Source organism: Pezoporus wallicus, unplaced genomic scaffold, assembly GCF_028554395.1.
Source record: "Pezoporus wallicus isolate ANWC-B61680 ecotype Strahan unplaced genomic scaffold, APGP_CSIRO_Pwel_v1 contig_9942, whole genome shotgun sequence".
NCBI classification, from domain to species: domain Eukaryota; kingdom Metazoa; phylum Chordata; class Aves; order Psittaciformes; family Psittacidae; genus Pezoporus; species Pezoporus wallicus.
In genome coordinates this window covers 591,179-612,539 of record NW_026641239.1, presented here as the reverse complement: position 1 = coordinate 612,539, position 21,361 = coordinate 591,179, and the positions used below count along the sequence as shown (strand labels likewise).

Genomic DNA, 21,361 nt, shown 5'->3' with positions numbered 1-21,361 from the left:
AGTCACAGTCAGGTACAGCCCCACTGTATTGTCACATTCACTCCTGTCCAATTTCAAAATCCCAGGTGTTTATTCCACAGTGTTAGCTACGAAGGGGAGGTCAAGTTTTGTTCCATTTGACTTGAAATCTGTCTCAGTTTGTGTTCAAAAGAACTGCATTCCAAAAATTCCACCTCTAGACATAGCTGGAATTCCTGAAGCAGCCCAGGACAAGTGCTGCAACCCTTCATGAACAAACCTCTTATCTGAGAGACCAAAAGGAAGTTTCTGCTTAAAGAAGAAATAAGAAGCGACACTAGACTCACTGCCAGACTGTGTCTGAAAGCAAACAGCAGTATTAATTACAAATAATCTACTCCCATAAATAAATACACATAGAGAAAAGGAGTCTTCCAGATCCTTTGGAAGCCAAAACTGTGTAACAAGTTATTAAATACAACACTTCAGCAAGGAGAAGGCTGCTTCTAAACAAGGAAGACCAAGGCATAGCGAATTACTTGGGAATTCAATGCAGAGAAAGCACCGTTTGCTGCTTGTATCTGAGGATTTATTAAAAATACATTTTTAACATAAAAGTATAAAATAATCACTACTTTGGCTTGGAAAAAACACAGCAGTGGTTTTGATTTTCAAGCAATAAAAATTATCCAGTGATAATTTCCATTTAGTTCCTTCTTGTTAAAAAGAGATTCCTAAATGGGAAACAGGCAAATTATCTCTTCAGATAATATGTGCCAGCTTGTGAGAACTTTAAAAACAGTTATTGCTTTTATTTTCTTCCAAGGAAGAGTAGAGTCGAGTCTCATTCCTACTCATGTGGCCATACCACATCACAGTAAGACTAGTCATGGGTGTTTAGCAGGTTATACAATGTGAAAAGGCGCTGGAGAAATCAGTAGAGTAACAATTACTTGGCAGCAAAACCTAGTGGGGAAGGTGGTGAAAAGCTTTCACTTCTCCCATCTGTCAGGCCTTCTAGAGAGAACAGCACTAGCACTGAAACCAAGTGCTAATTGCTGCATATCCCAAGTAATTTGTTATCATGCCATGCAATATGGATGGGACAAGCAGTATCTTCTAAATGCCAACATCAAATAAAGAGAGGAGGGAAAAAAGGAAGCTTCTCTATCCATCCCTAACAAACATCCTCATTTATGATGTTATTTTCCATGTGTTTATACAGCCTCCATCCAGCATTAACAAGAAACAAGTTTTCACAAGAGGAGGGGTGCACACACAGTGTGAGCACACACTACCAACCATACCTTCAAACAGCTAAAGTTTTATGAAAGAAACATTTCTTCCTCCTCTCTCAAGGGTCAGAACAACATTTATAATCTCTCTTTAAATGGTAATCAACAGCTTGACCAGGTCATCCGCAGGGGAGCCAACAGAACAAGGCAGAAGCAGAAGAGTGGGTTTATTTTAAGTACAGGTTTACGCAAAATGGGTAACTGCTGAGGAGATGGTGTCACCTCTGTGATCCAGCTGATCCTGGAGCCGTGCAAATTCAGCAAGTTCATTCAGTTCTTGAAATTGCCTGTCTGTTTTATGGCTCACCAGTGACCTGTAGAAGTGCACTGCAAACACGATGAAAATCAGTCCAAAGGGAACCATAATAGACGTTGATGCAATGGCTGCTGCCTGTCCCGATGTGATGGTAGTAGTACTGTTGCTCTGGAGTGGATTGTCAGTTTTCTTCTTTAAAGGAAGAAACTTCACCCAGCACAGTAACACCACCTCTGCAAGAAAGAGCAAAGTCCCAATGACAGTTGAAAATGCCCATGCCAGCTCGATGTGCCGATGCATACGCTCGTGAGGAGATTCCTTTACGGAGTTGAGATTATGCACGTTGCTAACAGCCTCTATGTTCGGAAGAATGCAGGTACTTATCATGAGTGCAAAAAGGTGAACTGCAACAAGAACAGTAGTACAGGCACTGAAGGCTATCAAGAGACCTTGAGGGTAGTCATGTTCTGCATCTAGCTGAACTTCTACCATAGCCACCTGAAAAGGAAAGATGAGAGATGCATTTACATATAGTTTCACTACAGAGTATTTAAATTTAAAAGTTCCAGAGGAAACAAAATAACAGTCTGCATTTAAATTTCTCTTCATGTCAATCTGCACCCTTTTAATTACCTCCACATTTAGGTCTGAGCTATGAAGCACAGGCCAGTCTTTTCATACTTACTGTTCTGTTGTAGAGCAAGCCATCAATATGCATAAAAGCTATTAACAGCACAACCACTTTGCCACCTCCAGCTTACCCCGGCAAAACAGCTGAACTTTGTGATAGACATACTCAGACACTAAAGGTGAAACTTCCTATCTAGAACATGAAAGCCTGCAACAGCAGCAGATTGCCTGTCACAGTCTTGGTGGTCCTTTCTCCTTGGATATTTGTTTTAAAGTTTGGAAGAGCAGGAGCCTTTCAGTAGAAAGAATACCTTTCCATGGGGCTCTCAGCTATAGTCTTTCACTCAAAATAAGTATTTAAGCAGACTCTAGAATACAGATTTGAAACTGTCTCCACAGCATCAAACAGGCCTGTCAGAGGTTGAAGGAAAGACAAAAAGTCTCCCAGAGCAGGTAATACAGACATCACTAGCTACTCACTTTGGAAGCTGCATTTAGCCTCCTCTTTAGGCAAGAAGAGCTATCTCATGAAGATGCTCCAAGGTCCAGCCCTCCACTATTGTATGGATCCATGCCCTTTTATAAACTTAGATATCCAAACATGCCTATGCTTAAGGAGCAGAAATTAGCATTAAGTAACAGCATTAGGAAGCTCAAACTCAGCTCAAAGGTTTTTTAATAAAGAAAATAAGTTAGAATGCCTTTTAAAACTGTCAGGTGGTTTTACACACGTGCAATTGATGAGTAACATCAATCCCAGCAGCTCTCCTAAAAAATAACCTTGCCTGATAAACCTGCCTCCCAGACAAAGCACAGTCCCAAATGGGGGATAATGCAACAATGTCTCTATGTTGAGTGCTCTTTCTCAAGCGATCTTATTAAATAAATAGACAAAAATATGCTTAAAATGCAGAGGCAAAAGAAAATATCTAACAGCAATCTTAAACACACATACACAATGCAAGGGAGATGTGGAGGCTGCTGTTGAGCACAGTTCAGGCTGATTCACACCAGCCCTTTCTTCAACAAAGGATCAAGACCACTCTTAATCTTTCATTGAAATAATACGACTTGCTAGCCCAGCAAAAGCTAACCTGGGTTTAGAAGTGGTGATCTGCTAGCTGAGCTGCTTCTGCAGTGCCTCTGGTGAACACAAAGCTGGCACAGGCCCATGTAACTGAAGCAGCAGCAGTTGTACCAGGACCTCACTCTTAGTAGCACTAAGCAATGAACCCAGTTCTTCTGTAACATACCAGTTCACCCTCAAAAAGACCGTGAAACAAGTTCATACAACACAGTGCCTGAAATAAATCGGCTCTTTTGAGTCCCACCAATACAGGTTTAACCATTACCACATGCCATTAGCAATGGTTTAGGCAGTTCTCAGCCTGCAGCACACATTTCAAACACCTAATTCTCATCAAACTGCTATGAAGAAACTTTGATGAAGCACAGGTAATAGGGATGCAGGGAGACATGGCAACTAGGATTCAAAGACAACTGCAAACACATCCAAACCTCACTATGTTGCAAGAGCTGAATCAAGCTACACCTAGCCTGGGGTCCCACCTTCTGTTTTCAGAACCAGCATGTTCCAGGACACCACAACTCTGCTAATGCACCAAACATCAAGCCAACTGAGGGTTTTGTTCAGACATGTTCCAACGGGCATTCAGGGCCATTTGCCAATATTTTAATTCCTTTCTTGAAAGCTTTTATCGTCACAAGCCTGAGCACCCAGGCAGCTACCAGCTTCCAAGTGTTCCAAGAAGCTCACCAAGAAATTACATTAACGCAGATGCAATTATTGCTCAAAGGTTTAAAAACACCATTTCTCAGCCATGGGAAACGTCACATTTGAGAGGACAAACACTCAGTCCTCAGGTCTCTCATCTCTTTCTAAGTCCCAGCATACTCATGGGATGTTGGGCTTCCCATGTTTTTCACAGAACTGCAACCCTTCAGCACCGAGAAGTCGTTTTCTTCATTAAAGAATGCTCTTGTATGAATGCATCTTTTCTGATGTCTAGACTCAAAACCATCAAGCATGGCAAGACATTCTAATCCTTTATCCTAATACTCATTATATTAACATATCCATGACACTAAGGAGCTTCTTAAGATGAAGACTTCCTTTTAAGAACTGATGTATTTAATTCGCCAAATACTGAAGACATTTTCTATTTCCATTAATCAATGTCTCCATGTAATAATGATATCAAGCATCTGAATTGGAACTTAGACTCTCTTAATTGCAATGTACCAGCTGTCCTGGAGCTACTGTTCTCATTTCAGAGCATCAAGAAGAAATCTTTTTTCTTCCTTTTCTCAGCCTAGCCTGAGCTGAAAAGAAATGCTAAATAATGACATTACATCTAAATGTACCTATTTCTGATTTGGCTATAATGACATGAATGATCAAAACAAATCCTGTAAGAGACTAGCTTAATTTAAGCAGCTTTCAGATACTCAGCTCTATGCCTAGATAACCACCGACAGAATCATAGGGACAACTAATGAAAGGAGATGCCCATAGCAGGAATCCAAGTTTTCCTGGGATAAGACAACTTCATATTAATATTGTTGGGTGCTTCCCTAAAACAGTGACCCCAGGAGTAGCTACAACCATTAAATATTAATGAGATATCTTAAACCCAAGTTTACAGGCCTCAGTTTCTATGGCTGACCAATACATTAACACAGACCTGCTTTGCACAGGAAGTTCATTATGCAGGTAGGTCCCAAATAATCTCTCAAAAGAAAATGCACTTAAGTTGTAACTGACACTGGTGGTAGAAGCACCTCAAAAGCAGGAGTAGGGAAGCAAGAAAACACTTCTCTTTCCCATTCATTCAGCTTCTTTGTGCTCATGCCTAGCAGAGTAACTCCAGCTTGACCCTTAAGTGAAAAAAACAGTTCATGTTTTCTGTCAAGGAAGCTAATTTGGGAACCCGTTTCACTATAAACTAGCAGAAAACCTGCCAGCTCTTTTCAATTGCAAGCCTCTGTTCTTTACTTCCTGGGCCAAGCTTGAGCCAGGCACCTAAACAAAAAGCTCCATTTTTCAGTAGGAGGCCCTGTGCCTGTTTTCAAACAGCGATGCAAAGCATCGGAAGTTCTCTCCTTTGCTCATACTGTAATTCCAAAGTGCACAGATCACAACTGCTCTTTTAAGGTAACACTTGGGAAAACAGGGTCCCAGTGAGGTAATCTGATACGATTCAAACCCATACAGAGTCTGAACTCACAGGTACATCCTCATGTTCTATGCAGAAGGATGTTTGCCTGTGCCCTCTATTAGGTTTCTCTGCTGGTTCAGAAGACAGGCCCCTCAGGGCAGGGACTGTCACTGATGTCTGCACAGTATCCAGTGTGACATGGCTCAGCACCTTCTCCCTCAACACTTTCAAAGCTTCTTTGAACACATGCCACACGATTTCTACTCTGCAAGCATCCTGCCTCGCTGCATAACCACAGAATAATGTAGGTTGGAAGACACCTCAAGAGGTCACCTGGTTCTAATGCCTGGCTCAAAGAGCTAACTTTAACTTCAGATCATCCTACAGGTATGACTGACAGATTTACTACAGCTCTTGACAAAGCTGGGAATCTGAAATACAGCTTCTTGACAAAACTAAAGGGCTCTTATGACATTAGGATGCAATACTGGAGTTCTTATAACCATAAGGAAGGTGGGCATTCAGATGTTGTCAGAAAATAACTGAACTTGGGCACACCACCATATTAAGGCTGACAGCCCTGGATTTCAGAGTCATAGCAGCCTGAATACTAGCACATTGCATGAAATTCAACAGCTTGCCCTCTAGAAGAATCAGCATCTCAATTTTATTTAAGGTGTTCATATTCTGAAATAAATTCCTTTCACTTGTTTATAATGCTTCCATGCCTTACTAATGGGGGGGAGGCTTAAATAAAGCTCCTGCTTTTAAATGCAAATCAAAGTCCTGCATGCTCTGAAGGTTTCTGTCCATGCAAGAGCACTTACACAGTGCTGCTGACAAATACCAACTCCACCACTTTGCAGGAGCTGTGATACACTAATAAAGCAATTTTCACCAGCAATAACAATTAATGTAAAGAACCTGTCACATACAGAGCTGTAAATGAAGCTCATATTGCTACTGAAATGCAGGATAAGCAACTGTCCTGGTTTGGCACTTGTTTGTTTTTACCACAGCAGCAGGACTGTTGAATTTGATGACTTGCTTCATTATTCCCCAGTTTTATAAAGCTACTAGGCAGGATGTTGGTTTCACTTAGATTGGTTTTAATTCCAGCATAATGCAAGCTTCACATTCATGTTTCAAGATAGGTGTTTGTGAAGTAAGAAGTATCCAGGGAAATAAAAACATGACAGAGAAGAATTAAAACAAGAGGAAGAGCTGCAGCAAGAGCCACCCATGTAGCAGGTCACACTGACACTCAAGACGTTCAACACAGGAACAAAGGTAACTGCTCTCTGTTATCATGTGCAATGGCAACAGCAGTAAATAGAGTATCCAAGGGCTTTCTGACTTAATCACAGGCTTGCATCTTAGAATCAGTAGCCACTGCTGTAGAGAAAGGGAAATAAAATGCCTTAACTCAAATCTGTATTATCTATGAGCTATTTATAGATTACTTCCTCTCCTCCCCTTCCCCACAGAGATGACTCTGAGCCCTGGTCAGCAGGAATGTAACACGTGCTGGAAGCTGTGCTGTAACTGCCTCACTATCTCTCAGGGTATCAAATACAAGCATTAGCGTACAGCTGCGAGTCATGGCTGAGTTCAGCATGCCGTGAACAGAGAGCTTCAAATCAGGCAGTCACAGCTAATTCAGACTCCTCACTGCTAGTTATAGCTCTGAAGAGCATGTGTGGCCAATTTTCCACATTCTGTAACCAGAGGCTGCGCTCAACAATTAACCAATGGCCCTGTGATGGGATGGCTGTAGATTTGTGTCCCATACCCCACAAGATGCTATCTGACCAGCCTAAAGCTCCAATTACAAGTGCTCTCCTATCCTTGGTATCTGACTGATTCAGACAAGAATCACAGAGCAAGAAATCCATCTCATTAAAAGTGACCAGGTTTAAATATAGACAATGTCATAATGATCTATTTAATGGAATACTTTGAGGAACAGTAGCTCTTGGTATGATCCCATTCTTACTACATCTACTACTCATGTAGTTAGAAGCCTCATAGGTTGTAACAAGCAAACAGCTTTGGAAAGGGAGTCAATGTCAGCTTCAAACATGTGTCTTAAAGCCACTAACCACCTCTTCATGATCACAAGTTTAGAGTTATCTGTATACCCTTGCAAAATTATTCTCCTCTTCCCTGGCCACAAGTACCATTCCTAAATAGGAAATGAAGAGGACAAGATGATTTTTATACAGCCTAATGTCAGGAATGGCTTAAAAGCAAGCTGTGTTGATGCAACATCACAGCTGCATTTTGTAAGGGTTTATCCACACAGTAGGAGGATGTGAATCTCACCTGGGGAAATGTATCAGTGCCACACCACCTTCACCTTGTGGACCAACACACACCGAGGTAGAATTGTGCATGGTAACCACTGAAATATTTCAATCAACACCTACCTGCAGAAATATTTTACTACCTTCACTTGCTGCAGCTAAGCTAAGTTTTGACTACATCTACCTACCCATATAGTTACATGTGCAAGAGGCTCTTAGCACATGCTACTCTTAGGGAGAAAAAAAGCCCCAAGCACACAGAAGTTGTTTCTCCAAGTCCTCAGGTTCACATCACAAGTTATTTTCAGTAACAAATTCCCTCTTCTGCCCCATTGCTTGTGTCTGTGTGTGGGACCACAGACCAAAGCTGAGAACCAGACTGGTGTCACAGCACTGTCTCCTCAGCCTCTGAGCTGGTCGGTCGGTCTCCGTTTTCCTGACAGCACTATTCATTCCCAGAGGCAGAGGAGCAAAGCCAGGCTCTCACAGTGCCTGCACCATTCATTATGGGTTATAAACAACTCAGAAAGACTCTGTATGAGCCAGAATCAGTCACTGAAAATTGAATACAAACACAGGATTTAATTTTATTTTGCTACTAAGCATGAAAAGACAATACCCACATAATAAGAGTAAATGCATTTTGTGAAGGTAGTATCTCTACACAGTGTTAACTCTATTCAGTAAGTATGAGGTCAGATAAGACAGCACAGCAGGGAGAAGAAAGAGCAGCTCAGTATCACCTTTACATCTTCTACTCACAGCTGGTGTAAGACAGAACAATGAGAGACCCAAGTACTCCACACTGCCTGAGACACGGATGTTCAAAGAAGCAACAAAACACTGCTTTCATGACTGGAAGAGGAGAACCCTTTTATATGGGGAAAGATTCTTCAGCACACAGTTCTAACCTGTAAGTAAAATAGTGATACAAAACACAGAGTAGCAGCAAAAGCCATGGAACTGGGCCTGTAACACTTTCTTGCAGGTTACAGTATGCCACTGTTCTGTGTTATTCTAACAGCAATCCAGTTAAATACAGCAAAAAGCCCCTATAGAAAAGAGACTTGTTTTGTACTTGTAACTAGAGTAACCTTTACTAGACCTAAGGACTAACCTAGGACTAAGCTGTCTTGAGTACCTGTACGGCAGCCACAGCAGCAGAGCTCAAGTCCTACCATCAACTGTTATGGAAATGAGTTTCATAAATATTTATCAGTGCAGTCAGTCTTTACAAAAGATGACTCCAGCTGTCTTCAGAAGACCATATGGCTATATTTCAAAGGCAGGAGTTGACAGTTCTTTGATGATGTTCAATACTTGAAGCATATATCACAATCTAGACAACAGCCTAGCCAGCTTGCCTTGTTAGAGGTATTTAAAAGAAAACTGTGCTCTCTGGTACATAACATCTTCTAAATCCTAAACATACAGAAACCAACCACAACATGTAATTTAGACCCCTAGTTTAGGCTCAAGTATTTCCACAAAGCTGTTAAGTGGTGGAGGGAGAAGGTGTTTTACAGTTTGATGACTGTTGCAATTTAACAACTTCCCTATGTTTGTGACTCCAGTATCATGACATTGTCATACTACTGCATGATGGTGACCTGGTGACAAAATGATGCTAACAGGTCAGCTTAATAGTTCAAACAAAAATAACCTGCCAACAGCCTGTCTATACTGGAGCTCTTAATACTGCTGCTGGTGGTGTGAATGAGCTAGTGCTTGTTGTATTGGATCCAATCTGCAAAGTATTTCCAGCATTCAGATAAACTGGATTAAGAAATAAAACCAGATGAAGGCAGGCATAGAAGGGGGAACATAATCACACCTCAATACCTGGGCTGTAACACAAAAGTGGGAAGTACTTGATGCCTCCACTAGCATAGAAGGAATCCTTATTCTTTCATGGATTACACACACCTCTCAAATTACATTTTCTTTCTTTACCTCTAGCAATTTGGGGCACTGGTATTAACTGGTGGCACTGTAGACTGGAAAACTGCACTAAATGCAAGGTTATAAGCTTCACAGATTTCCTCTTGGGCATATGGCACTAGGTGATAGCATCCATGGAAACCTGCACAAAGTCAGTGCTTGGTTTACTTGCAAGAGTTTAGCTCCAACATCAGTTTACAATCATCAGACTCTAGAACTGTTTCTGAAGCTAACACACGGTGGCAAATAGTGATGTACAGCTCAAAACCAAAACTAACTGTAAACCAGGCTTTTAATCAATCTTCTCTGTGGAAACATAACATTTGAGTTTGAAACCTGGCTGAGCGTTTCATACTCTACACATCACTAACCCAGGCAGTCTCTCAACTCTGGCATGCATCATTTAACCGGGGTATGTGTAACCAATCTTGAGGGAATAAGCATTGCAAAATGGCTGCAGTTACACACAAAATTAGTCCAAAATAAAGGAAGAGTTTAGTGGGGATAAGCTTCCCTCTAGCTAGAAGGATGCAAGTACTGTTTAACTAAAAGCAAGGATCAATGGGGCTGGCGTAGATACACTCCTAACAATTCCCATCAATTTGCTGGGTTGTCCTGGATGTGTCATTTAAGCTCTTTCTTCCTCAGGTCTATAGGGAAAACAGAGGAACAATCACAGTGAAGTGCTGTTGTAAGCTTGAGATCCAAAACTAGACTGTACTTTTGTTCAAATATCAGGTGCCAAGGAATCTGCTGCATTTAGTAAACAATGCAGAGGCGTGACAGCAGAAGGCGGCCCTGCCTCTCAAGGCACAAGAACTTCAAAAGATAAGCAAAGTTAGTACAAAGAAACCTAAAAATACCTGACAGTTAAAGCCAGCTCTTCTGAAAATAGATTAGAAAGTCACAGCAAACCCAATGAGGTTACAAGTTGATTTCCAGGGTGATCTTGTTAAAGGAAGAAAACGAGTGGAACTTTTGAGAGGGGCAACTTCCAGAAAATTAAAATCACTGAATGTTCACATGTAACATTCCTGGCAACTGGAGATTGTGTTAATTGGAACAAAGAGGCTTTTTCCTGGAAGACCCTAAGCACCATAAATTCAAAAGCGGCAGTTTTCATCTGTGGGGCACTGAATGCCTACAACTCTTCTAGAGAATCAGAAAGAAAGAGAAGCCTCACCTCAGACATCCATGGGATTTTGAGAATCCACACAGCACATATTTAGAGAAAAGCCAGAGGGATTTAAGACATTAAATATGACTTTTAAATAACAGTATTTTTATTAAAGGAGATGCAATTTGCAGATAACAACAAACCACACGGTTATTTCCCGTGTTCTCTCAATGTAAAAGCCTGACTCAAGAAACCACCCTGACAAACTGCTCTGACACAGGGAAACGGGTGCACCAAAAGGAAACCTCGGGAGCAGCAGCGGAGTCCGAGCTCCCAGCCTGGTGCATGTCACCCAAGGAGAACCAACTCAAACATGCCGCTGCACTAACACAGTCGCCTGTCAGTCAAACCAACAGCAGTCCACCACCACCCCTGAGGAGCTGGAGTCTGTTTTTAGCTATTGAAGGAGAACAGTGACATTTACTTGACCGTCAGAAGGCTGCTGCAGACCGGCTGCTATGTTTGCGAACAGCATCCTCTAATTAGAACAATGGCTCTTAAAGGGGAATATATATTACGGCTGAAAATATATTGGTAAAAGCAGAGCAAAAGTCAGAGCTGTACAGATCGGTAATGACAACTGTGAAGCATTTTAGACAGATGATAAAGGGGCTGATGGCAGAGTTAGCAGCTTAGTACGTTAAGGAGGATGGACATAAAACAGAACCAGAAAATGGTCTAGGTTGGAAGGGACCTTAAAGCTCACCCAGTTCCAAACACCTGCGCGGGCAGGGTCACCTTCCACTAGAGCAGCTTGCTCCAAGCCCCTGTGTCCAACCTGGCCTTGAACACTGCCAGGGATGGGGCAGCCACAGCTTCTCTGGGCACCCTGTGCCAGCGCCTCAGCACCGTCACAGGGAAGAGCTTCTGCCTAAGAGCTCATCTCAATCAGTTCAAAGCCATTTCCCCTTGTCCTATAGGATCAAGCCTTTAAGTAACCATATTTCAATCTATACTGAGTGCTTATTTGAGACAATAAGGACTGCTAGTCGTTTCTATACCAAACACGAAAGCAAAAACCATAGTAAAAAAAAAAGACGTTTCTAAAACATGCACAAAACTCTAAACTAAGCAACACCGAAGATTCAGGGATAGCTCCAGTGCAACACCTGCCTTTGGCTCCGTTCGCACAGCGGCTGCGGTGCGGAAGAGGAACGGGAGCGGCAGAGCCCGGGCAGCGCTGTGGGACCCGCTGTGCTCCAGACACCAGAGTGCGAAGTGAAGCACGGAAACAAGGCGCTGCCTTGGCATTCCCGAACCCTGCGAGCGGGAGGAGCACCTCGCTAAGCACGGCTCCCGCAGCGAGCATCCTCCGCGGGAGGAATTAAGCATTAAACCCCTGCAGGTAACCGGAGATAACAGCTGTGAGGCAGCTTCTAACTCGGTTCATGACAGCTCTCCATAGACAACGAGCTACCGCGCAGCACCAGAGCACCCCGCCCGGCCCCGCTGCTCCCGGAGCGGCCCTAGGCCTCCGCCGGCCTGACCGCGCCCGGGTGCGCTGACCCCGCTGCCCGGAGGGCTGCAGACGGGGCAAAAGGCGGCAGGGCCCGCCCCAGGGTGCCACACACCGCCACAGGGGCAGTGCCCGCCCCGTGCCGCTGCAGCCACCGGCTGAGGGGAAAGCAGCGAAGTCTCCGGTAAGCAAACGGGGAAGTAGCGGCTCTGCTCCCCGCTCCCCACACCCGGCTCCCTGCCGCCAAGGACGCCGCGGGCCGCCTGCCAGCCCCCCCTTCACTCTCCCGCCCGCCCGCTGAGCGAGGCCGGCCGCTCACCATGGCGAAGCCGGAGAGCAGCGCGGAGGTGCGACTGGAAGCTTTCAGCTTGGCGCGGCTCAGGTAGAGCTTCCGCCAGGACAGCGCCTGCATCGAGTGCTCGTTCAGGCTCATGGGCTCGGGGCGGCGGAGCACAACGGAGCGGGAGGCACAGACAGCGGCAACGACGGCTCCTTCCGCCGGCGGAGCGAGGACACCCGCTGCGCTAACACCGCATGGGCCCGGCCGCCGGTGCTGGGGCCGCGCCTGCCGCCGCGCCACTCCGGGCCTGCGCGCCGGGGCCCGCCCGCCGCCTCCTGATTGGGCAGCGCGGCGCGGGCCTTCCCCTCCGCGGCCGCTTCCCGGCGGCCCTCAGAACGAGGCAGCCCGAGCGTCGCGCCCCAGAGGCCGCTTCTCGCTGCCGCCCTCAGCGGGGCTCTGAGGGGCCGAGTCCCGCTGCGGGGCCTGGCCGGAGCCCGCGGAGGGTGAGCGGCCCCAGCGTGCAGCGCAGGTGACAGGAGCCTGCGGTCTCAGTCACTTTGTGCTCCGATGACCGGCGGTAGGTGCCCCGCAGCTCTGTGGGGAACGGGTCGGGCTGTTCCCCCTGTGGCAGCCCCTCACAACACAGCCACAGCCTTCTCAGCTGCCTCCCCTCCTAGAAAGCTTAAGAGTTTAATCGACATCTGTCCTGTGGATCTGAACCTGAGAGCAGCCACCCTCGATTCCACTTAAAATCGATAACCCTCTGCCACGTACTCAACCCTTTTATAGAGGTTTTATGGGCCCAGAGCTCCTGATAAACCCGGTTTTTATCAGCACACAGCTGATAACCTTGATCAAGCAGAACATTTCAACAGAGAACACAGGCCATTGTTGAAAGATTATTTTATTGCCACGTTCATGCAAGCCTTTTAAAACATACTTTATTTTTCTTTGTGTTTTACAGAGTGGAAAAATTAGGCATAGAGCAGAACTCCATAGCAAATACATGGCACAGCTCTGAAGATGATTTCTGAAAAGGTGAGACAACACAGTGCTGGTGCCAAGGCACACTGCCGGGTCTGGAGAGCTAAAGGATGTGTAAGGAACCAACCTGTTGCAGTCCATTTCTAGTAAGAAATATACAATTTTAACAATAGAAATAACACCGGACAAGGAGGCTTGTACTATTTACAGGTATTCGGATGGTCACATACCGCAGTGCTGCTTCCATTACAAATCAGAAGCACGGGTGATTTTCTATGGCGTTGACTTTTTTCGCTTTACAAGTAGGGAAAATTCAGCACATTCTCTTTAACGGTTTTGCTTTGTTCCTCTCTTCACACCCTTCTCTGATTTGCAAGGCCATTCATTTACGTATGCACAGCTAACGTGATGACAATCTACAGCCACGCAGGTCTCAATGCTCTTCATTTACATGGCATTCTTGTAAAAGGGATGTAGTTGAAGCCGCCAAGAAGAAAATCTTACTTGGAGCTCTTCAGAGGCATTCCCTGAAACTACTGTTTTTTACCACATAGATTTAATTTCTCATTCCCTTCTCAGGAAATAAATGGAGTTGTCTTCTTATAAAACAGCTCCTGGTTAGATTTTTATCTACGGGGGCATTAAAACACCTCAATGAATGAGTCAGACTCATTCTTCTACAGATGAGCTTGACCTGCAGCCTCTCCTGAAAAGCTGGTGTGCCAGATCCTCTACGAAGTGTTTGCCACCTTCTTTCTCTTTTATGTGTGACAGCATAGTGTCCATTTGTGTGAAAGTCCAGAGTAAGCATTTAATGGTGGACTTGGCAGGGTTAGGTTTGCATCTGGGCTTGATGATCTTAAAGGTGTTTTCCAACCGAAATGATTCTATGATTATAAATCCTTTGTTCAGTGTGCTGTAATTATAAATGAAAAAACAACCCCAAACCAGATCTCATCACCACAGTCGGCTTCTTGTGTGACTCCCACTGATGCCTTAGGCTAAGTCTGAGCACCGCATTGCAAAGCAGTGACTAACAGCCCCTTTGTGTACTGCATTTTCCTTGGGAGATGAGATAACCATCGAAACCCAGTGATGTAGTTTCCTCTATATCTCAAGCAAACTCCGTCTCTGTCGTTTAGTTTCTGTGGATTCATACATTTAAAAATATTTTGCATTGCTGCTCATAAGCTATGAAAAATATTTATGTACGTAACCAAAACTGATTGTTCACTATTTCATCTCATTTCTGCACAAAATTACTGCTGAACTCTTAATATCATGGGTCAGTGCTACTGCATAAATAATACCTACGTCTTGACCTGTTCCCTAAAATCAGATTTCTCTAGAAAAACACAAACCTGCAAGAGACATAAATCTGAGAAGGACCTGAAGCGTCTTTCTAAAGAACTGTATTAAAACAGACTCTTGGAACTCACTCTCTCTATTCTTCTGTCCGTCAGTCCTAACCCTGTTTATCAGGAAGGACTTTGAAAGATACAACAGTATTGCACACTGATGAACTGTTGAGTTCATGTTTCATTCAGAGAAACAGTACAGAAAAGGACCTACCAACATCAGTAAAGAAACCATCCCATCCCCTTTTTCCAAACCCAACCCATGTGTAACTTTCAGCTTCCATCTTTGTAGCTTTGAAATAAATATCATTTCCTTTCCTATCAGAAATAAAAAGTCGGTTTGTTAAATAGGAGAACATAAGCTGAGGCTCAGGGCTTCTGCAGCTAAACCATTAGGGCTGTAGCAGCGTACCCTTCTTCCCCTTGATGTTCAGAACATTTTACAGCTCCATTTTGAGGTACAAACTAAACAGGATAAATTGTTTTCTTTCCAGCCCTAATTACTCATTATTACACACCTCTGCACTGCTACTCTAGAGTTAGCTGAAACAAAAAGACTCTGTCATGCTTAATTAACTCCTAGAAATGCTTCAGGGAGTTCTGAAATCAGGCTGGAGTTCAGGACTGGGCTTTGTTGTTCCCTCTGATCAGTGCAATTGCGGAAGGCCACCAAAAGGGTGTAGTCCTGCGCTCTTCCTTCATCTCAACCACACTCTTCATCCTGTAGATGACATCGGTCAGATGGCTACAGAGCTTCAGTGAATTGACCTAATGAAAAATATAAGTGGGTTTGTTTTTTTTTTTCTTCTTAATGGGCGAGTTTTCTACCGGATCAGGTCATTGAACTGACTTATCCCGTGGCTGCATGAACACTGCACCTAATGGAGGAGAAATGAGGGACATAGCAAGAGGAAAGCAACTGGCTCTAGCAGCAGCAGGCTGCTATTACCCCTAATTAGAGGTAATGTCAACCCATTCTTGGATCATTTAGGCATGAACACAATCGGAGCAGGTGGCAGAAGTCCAAGTTTCTTTCCAGAAAGCCCCGAGAAGTGTGTACACAGGCACAAGGATACTCAGAGTTCTTTTTTTCTGCTAAAAATGTACTTCTGTATGTTCTGTAGGAGGATTGAATAAGAAGAATGGGTTCGTGGAGTACTGTATGATTAATGGATGTGGCACTGAGCATGCAAAGGTTCTACCCTCTGCAAAGCAGTTCCAAAGCATATTTCCATTTCACATGCAAATCATCACTTCCATTTGTTCCTGTTATTGTACCAAAACCAAATCAGTTTACCACAGAACGGAAATTATGGTAGATCTGCATGAAAAACAACACATCAGAAGTTGTAAGAGGCAAATAAAGGTTTGTCAGCAGTCCTAAGCAGTGAGGAGGTCAAGGCAAACATCTCTCCAGATCTCACTGAAAGCAAAGCTTAAAGTTTAGTTGAGGGAGTTTCTGCAGAGGAAGGATTTTGATGTGTCATGACTAGAAAAATGGTATTTTTAACTTCCTTCATAGAACAACGGTTAAAGATCTAGGCTTCCATCTTAACCCAAAGTAATGGATAGAATGGTAGATCTTACAGGATCAAAGACACCTTAAAAAATGTTTTAAGATTACTTCATTCTATCCAATAGGAAATAACTATGTTTGAAAGCTCAATAAGGGTGAAATAAACCCTTTTCTTCACAGCCCTCCCAAGCACAGCTCTGGAGTTCTTACTTTAGCAGAGTTCTGCAGTACTAGTTTAATTAAATGAGAGCTCCTCGTTTCAGGCTAGCAAGGTCAGGATCCAGCACACTGGCATGATCACATCTTCAATAATTTAAGCTACATTAACATCCAGAAAATAAGTGCCAGTGGATTTTCTTTCAGTGTAGTTCAGGCCAGACCCTTCCTCAGTGACCACTGCTGCCTTGTCACATTCTGGACACCTGAAGTGGTTTTCCCCCCATTTTTTACACTGAACAAAGCCAGGCTTTCAGCAGCTCCATATTGTCCCATACCAAGCCCTGCCTCACAGGGCCCAGCTCCAGGGACTGCTGCAAAGCTTTGCATGATCTGCTTGGAGGGGAAATGAGCCATAACCCTCATCTGCCAGTACTTCACCTGTATGCTGAAGCACTTAGGTTTAATATTGCTTCTAAATAGCTTTATCCTATGTAACACAGCTGTGGATATTCTCATCACCCACATCTGCCTCCTCTTCCCCACTTCTTTTAAGTTTGAGACTTTGTTATTAATATACCGATTATATACAGTATTACTTCAATGGTAAAATGAACTGTAGTTTAATAGGAATCATTTCTGTCTTGAAACAAGGTTAAAATGTTTTCTATTTTCAGAGATACCTAGATTTAGTATGTGGTATTTCTAAAACCACATATTTACTTTCCTGTTTGAGTATCTGGTGTTTCAGGTGTATGTGGTGACCACAGCCCCTGGTTTCTTTGATACACAAAGAGTCTCAGATTGTTCATGTCCCAAAAAAAAAAAAAGAATTTAGAAAAATTAGTTGATTTTCTTTTATGTTCCGGCTTTTTTTGGTGGACTTTTGTGGAATGGATGATGTGCTTCTTATCTGATGATTCTCTAGTAACATCCATTCATCTTGTACAAGTCCTGCAGCCTCAAACTTGCAGATGTACACATGCATTTGATTTTGAGATGGAGTAGTCTTGGCAGAAAGGTGAACATATGTGTAAATCTCTTCAGGATTGTGGATTCATAATGCACTTGCTAGAACAGACATCTGGAATCCACACTTCAATATATAGCCTATCCAACACTTCTATATGATCATAAAGTTCAATCATCTGCAAATAGGGAGATGCTGGAGAAAAATTACATGGTTTTTTTCAAGGTTCTGCAGATGCACAATGAGAAGGTCACTGCCTTAAATCCTTAGAACTCTGGCTTTTCCTGCCTTTATGCACATTATGGTTCCTTAAAATATGGATCTTTGCAAAGAGATGACTGGCAGGGCCTGCAAAGTTGAACTTTAGTGTGTTTTAGCTTTGGTATAATAGTTAATGTTTCATATAGTACCTAGAATGTGATGGGTTGGGTATGCAAGGGATAACTGGGTACTGTGTGAGGCTGTTTCTGTTGGTAGAAGTGGGCAAGAATAGGAAAGAAAAAATCCCTCTCTAACAGAGATTTCAGTCTGTGTTTAACTATTGTGAGAATTAAAGCCATAGAAAGACAGTTTGCAATTCCCTTCTGAGATCTGCACTAGTTAGATCGGAGCACTCCCTGATGTGTGCTGCTCCAGGAGAGCCAGCAGTGAACAAGGACCATACCGAAGGTACAAACACACTTATTCTCAGCATCAACTGCAAAAAGCAAAGCAGAGGAGCACCCACCTCAACCATCAGCCCGGCCCCGCGTTTAGGCACTCTTTGATGCTCCCCTCTTTACGGGTGGTAAAGATGTCACTGCAGAGAGGAGCCACGCGTTGGAACCTTGAGGCTGTTCAAATCCTGCACTCTGACCCCGCTGGTGCAGTGAAATGGTCCCGGTATTTACTCTTCATCAATTTAGAGTAGATGGGAATCCGTGTTGTAGAAACAGGACTCTGGGGACAGCTTCAGGAGCCCGCAGCATCGCCAGTCTGGAGATTTCTTTTGTATCAGCAGCTATTCCCTATTATTTTGATGTACTTTTCCACGCGGTTTCTACCTACCTGCTGCACACACGTATTACAAAGGCAATTTTGCTTTATTTCGCACCTAATAATACATTCCGCACACCAGGACCCGTTCGCACTGGACGGACACGGTGCGCAGCTCTCGGAGCGCCTGCAGCAGCCGACGGGGGTGCCTCGCTGCACGCGTGGTACGAGCACATAGCGTGGGCACAACGCGCCGGGAATTCACCCCAACTCCACTTATTATAACGTTCTTTTACAGCGTTTGCCACGCTCACTCGCCACCCTTTACAGGAGTCCGATAAACCGTGCTCCGCGTTACAACGTGGGGCCGACGCTGAGCCCGCTTCCCTCCATGCAAGCGGAACCGCGCAACTTTTAGGGCTTGTCCCCGGCGGCGGTACCCACATAGGGACCATCCGCGCATTCGTGGGGTCCCCCCTCCTCGTCCTCCGTCCGTCCCCCCCCTCCCTGCGCACCCGTTCAGCGCCTGCGTGCGGCCGCTGCGCACTCGTGACCCAGCCGCGGCCCCGGCCCAGCGCCGGTACCGCTCCCCCGGACACCCACCCCACCCCGGTCGTGTTTACGTTCCGGGCACTGCGACGCCTGCGCCCCGCTCCACACGCAGCGCCTGAAAATGGTTCCTTAGGACTTTGCAAAAGGAATCACCGCGGCCGCCACCCCCCTCCCCTTCCCTCCCCTCCTCCCCCCCCCCGGAAAAAAAAAGTGCTGGTGCAAAATAGCAAAACTTTACCGAGAGCTCGCTGGCTTTTGGGTCTCCTCCTCCCCATGTGAGCCAAAAATGCAGGACAGGAACTGTTGACAATTAAGTGATGAAACTCTCCAAAAAAATGGAGGCAGAGACAGACTCTGGAAGAAGATTGGTGTGTAGCTGGCGTCTGCCGATTTCCTATTCGTGCCTTTTCATTGATTTTGCTTAATTGTTTGCAAAGGGAGCAGTGCATGGAGAGCGGAGGCAGCAGAGCGACGTAGTTTGCAAGAGAGCAGCTTAGGCACTGGGGCAGGGGGTGGAATTTAACCGAAGGGAAGGAGAGGGTGGGACGATAATAGATAGAATTTATTATTTCTTTCTTTCCTGCGGGTTTGATGCCGATCCACCGCTTGTGTCCGCGGGCCGGGTTTGCAGGGAGAGGGGCAGAACCGCTGGAGGTGGCCGCTGCATCGGGGGCCCCTCCGACCCCCCAAACTGGGAACCCACCGACCTACCTTTAGCACTCAGCCCACCACCTACCAGCCCCTACGGGGGGCACCGGGACCCCCCCCCCCATTTAACCCGTTCCTGCCCCTCGCCGCGGAGGTGAACGGAGGGTGCGGAGTGGGGCGGGGGCTGCGCATCCATCGCGGCGTTCCATAGATTTTTAAATCGCGGCTTCCGGTGTGACTATGGAAACACGGGGATTATGTAAATCCCGAAACCGGGATGCCGTGCCTGGGATTAAATGATTCACACCCCCTCACCCCCCCCCCCCCCCCCCCATTCCCTTCCCTGGGAAATCGCCTTGTATTCACGTGCAGAAATAACAATATTAATAAAAACAACCCGGCCGCTGACGAGCATTGGCCGCCGCTAACGGGGGGTTTAACGGGACCGCCTCGGTGCCGTGGCCGTGACTTTCGGGCGAGAGCCGCCGGCCTTCCGCTCGCCCCGAGCCGGCTGCTCCGGCTCCGCGGCCCCCGCGCTGGTTCCCGCAGCCAAACACCTGTTATCCGGGTCTAGTTCCGTGCCGCGGGATGGAAAAGGTTGTGCACGCAGCTGGAATTGCATGTTTGGGTTCAGGTTTTGTTCAGTCTGTGTCTTGCCACCTTAATTATTTCCTCCCAGAGCTGTTTATCAGCTCGGCTGCACGATGCATGCGCTTTCCTCTCATTTATTTTCCTCCTTTCTCCCCCCCCCCCCCCGGACAATGTGTTTATGTTTTGTTTTGTTTTCTAGCGCTCCATTGGCAGAAGGCGGTACGATGAGAACGAGGATCTCTCGGACGTGGAGGAAATTGTCAGCATCAGGAGTTTCAATTTGGAAGAGAAATTGAAGAGCAAACTGTATCACGGGGATTTCGTGCATGCCATGGACGGGAAAGGTAACTGCCGGGCCGGGGCCGGAGCTACCCCGCCCCGCTCCACTCCGCTCGCGGAGCCTCCACGTGTAGTTCCGCGCCTGGGTTCGTATTTCGCGCCCGCGCCCCCTGCCCGGGGATCCGGTGACGACGCCGGGGGGCGGCTGCTGCTGCACCGGGGCCTTGCAGCCCGCCCTGCCATGGGGCTACCCCGGGTGTGCCCGTTACCCCCGGTCCTGCGCCCGCAGAGCGGTTGTTGCCCCGGCACGGTGCTGGGCAGGCGGCGTGCATCCGCCGCTGCCGGGACCCCGCGCACCGCTGGGATGCTCAGGAATTAGGTCCTGGCAAAGGACACGCTGCACCCCCAGGCCCCCGCGTCGCCGGAGGCGATTCCCGCTCCTCCTCCGCTCTGGCTGAATCCTTTTGCGAAAGGATGTAAAGGGTGTTCGCCTGGGTCGGAACCTTTAAAGTCAATCACTTTGTGTTCCTATCATGCGTTAAAGGATAACGTGATTTGGTTTGCTTAGGTGACTTAAATTACGGAGCGGTGGCAAAGGCAGCGTGGTTGCCTGGCAGGAAGGGAAACGGGAGAGCTTTGCCCGGGAATCAAATGGGACTGAGAGGTTTGCAGGTCACCGTTATTTACTGCAGCCTTGCCGACAAGGCTCCTGATTCCCAGATGGTCTTCACCAAAACTCGGCCTTCCTGAGGGCTTTCTCAGGCAAGAGGAGTCGTGTTTGTAATCCTCCTGCAATGGCTCTAACGGGGGAGCCACTAATCTAGTTTAGAAAATTTCCTTTTTTCCCTTAGGCT

At 45.8% G+C, this 21,361-nt stretch overlaps 2 protein-coding genes and 1 long non-coding RNA gene across 10 annotated transcripts in view; 2 read left to right on the top strand and 1 right to left on the bottom strand.

Moving 5' to 3' along the window:
- The first annotated feature begins 720 nt into the window (after positions 1–720).
- Positions 721–8,695, top strand: LOC130606370 (uncharacterized). Of its 2 annotated transcripts, XR_008973964.1 has the most exons (3): positions 721–1,280; positions 6,473–6,608; positions 8,389–8,695. It is a non-coding gene; the product is annotated as an uncharacterized LOC130606370 (long non-coding RNA). The 2 variants fall into 2 exon arrangements; XR_008973963.1 differs by lacking the exon at positions 8,389–8,695 and having other exon boundaries at positions 6,473–6,749.
- Positions 1,315–12,720, bottom strand: ORAI1 (ORAI calcium release-activated calcium modulator 1). Its single transcript, XM_057422658.1, has 2 exons — positions 12,518–12,720; positions 1,315–2,007 (listed from the first exon to the last, which is right to left on the bottom strand). The coding sequence occupies exons 1-2, from the start codon at positions 12,629–12,631 to the stop codon at positions 1,438–1,440; spliced, it is 684 nt and encodes a 227-aa protein (XP_057278641.1). The 5' UTR covers positions 12,632–12,720; the 3' UTR covers positions 1,315–1,437.
- Positions 12,721–12,854: 134 nt separating this feature from the next.
- The window catches only part of KDM2B (lysine demethylase 2B), a 118,312-nt gene continuing 109,805 nt past the window's right edge, over positions 12,855–21,361 (top strand). For 3 of the 7 annotated variants that reach the window (XM_057422639.1, XM_057422642.1, XM_057422638.1), the window contains exons 1-2: positions 19,218–19,357; positions 20,428–20,572. In XM_057422639.1, the coding sequence (XP_057278622.1) occupies positions 19,307–19,357; positions 20,428–20,572 (196 nt within the window). In that variant the 5' untranslated portion in view covers positions 19,218–19,306. Of the gene's footprint in view, positions 13,056–13,442; positions 13,517–19,217; positions 19,358–20,007; positions 20,235–20,427; positions 20,573–21,361 lie in introns of those variants that run through there. The other 4 variants (XM_057422645.1, XM_057422644.1, XM_057422641.1 and 1 more) reach the window with 3 other exon arrangements.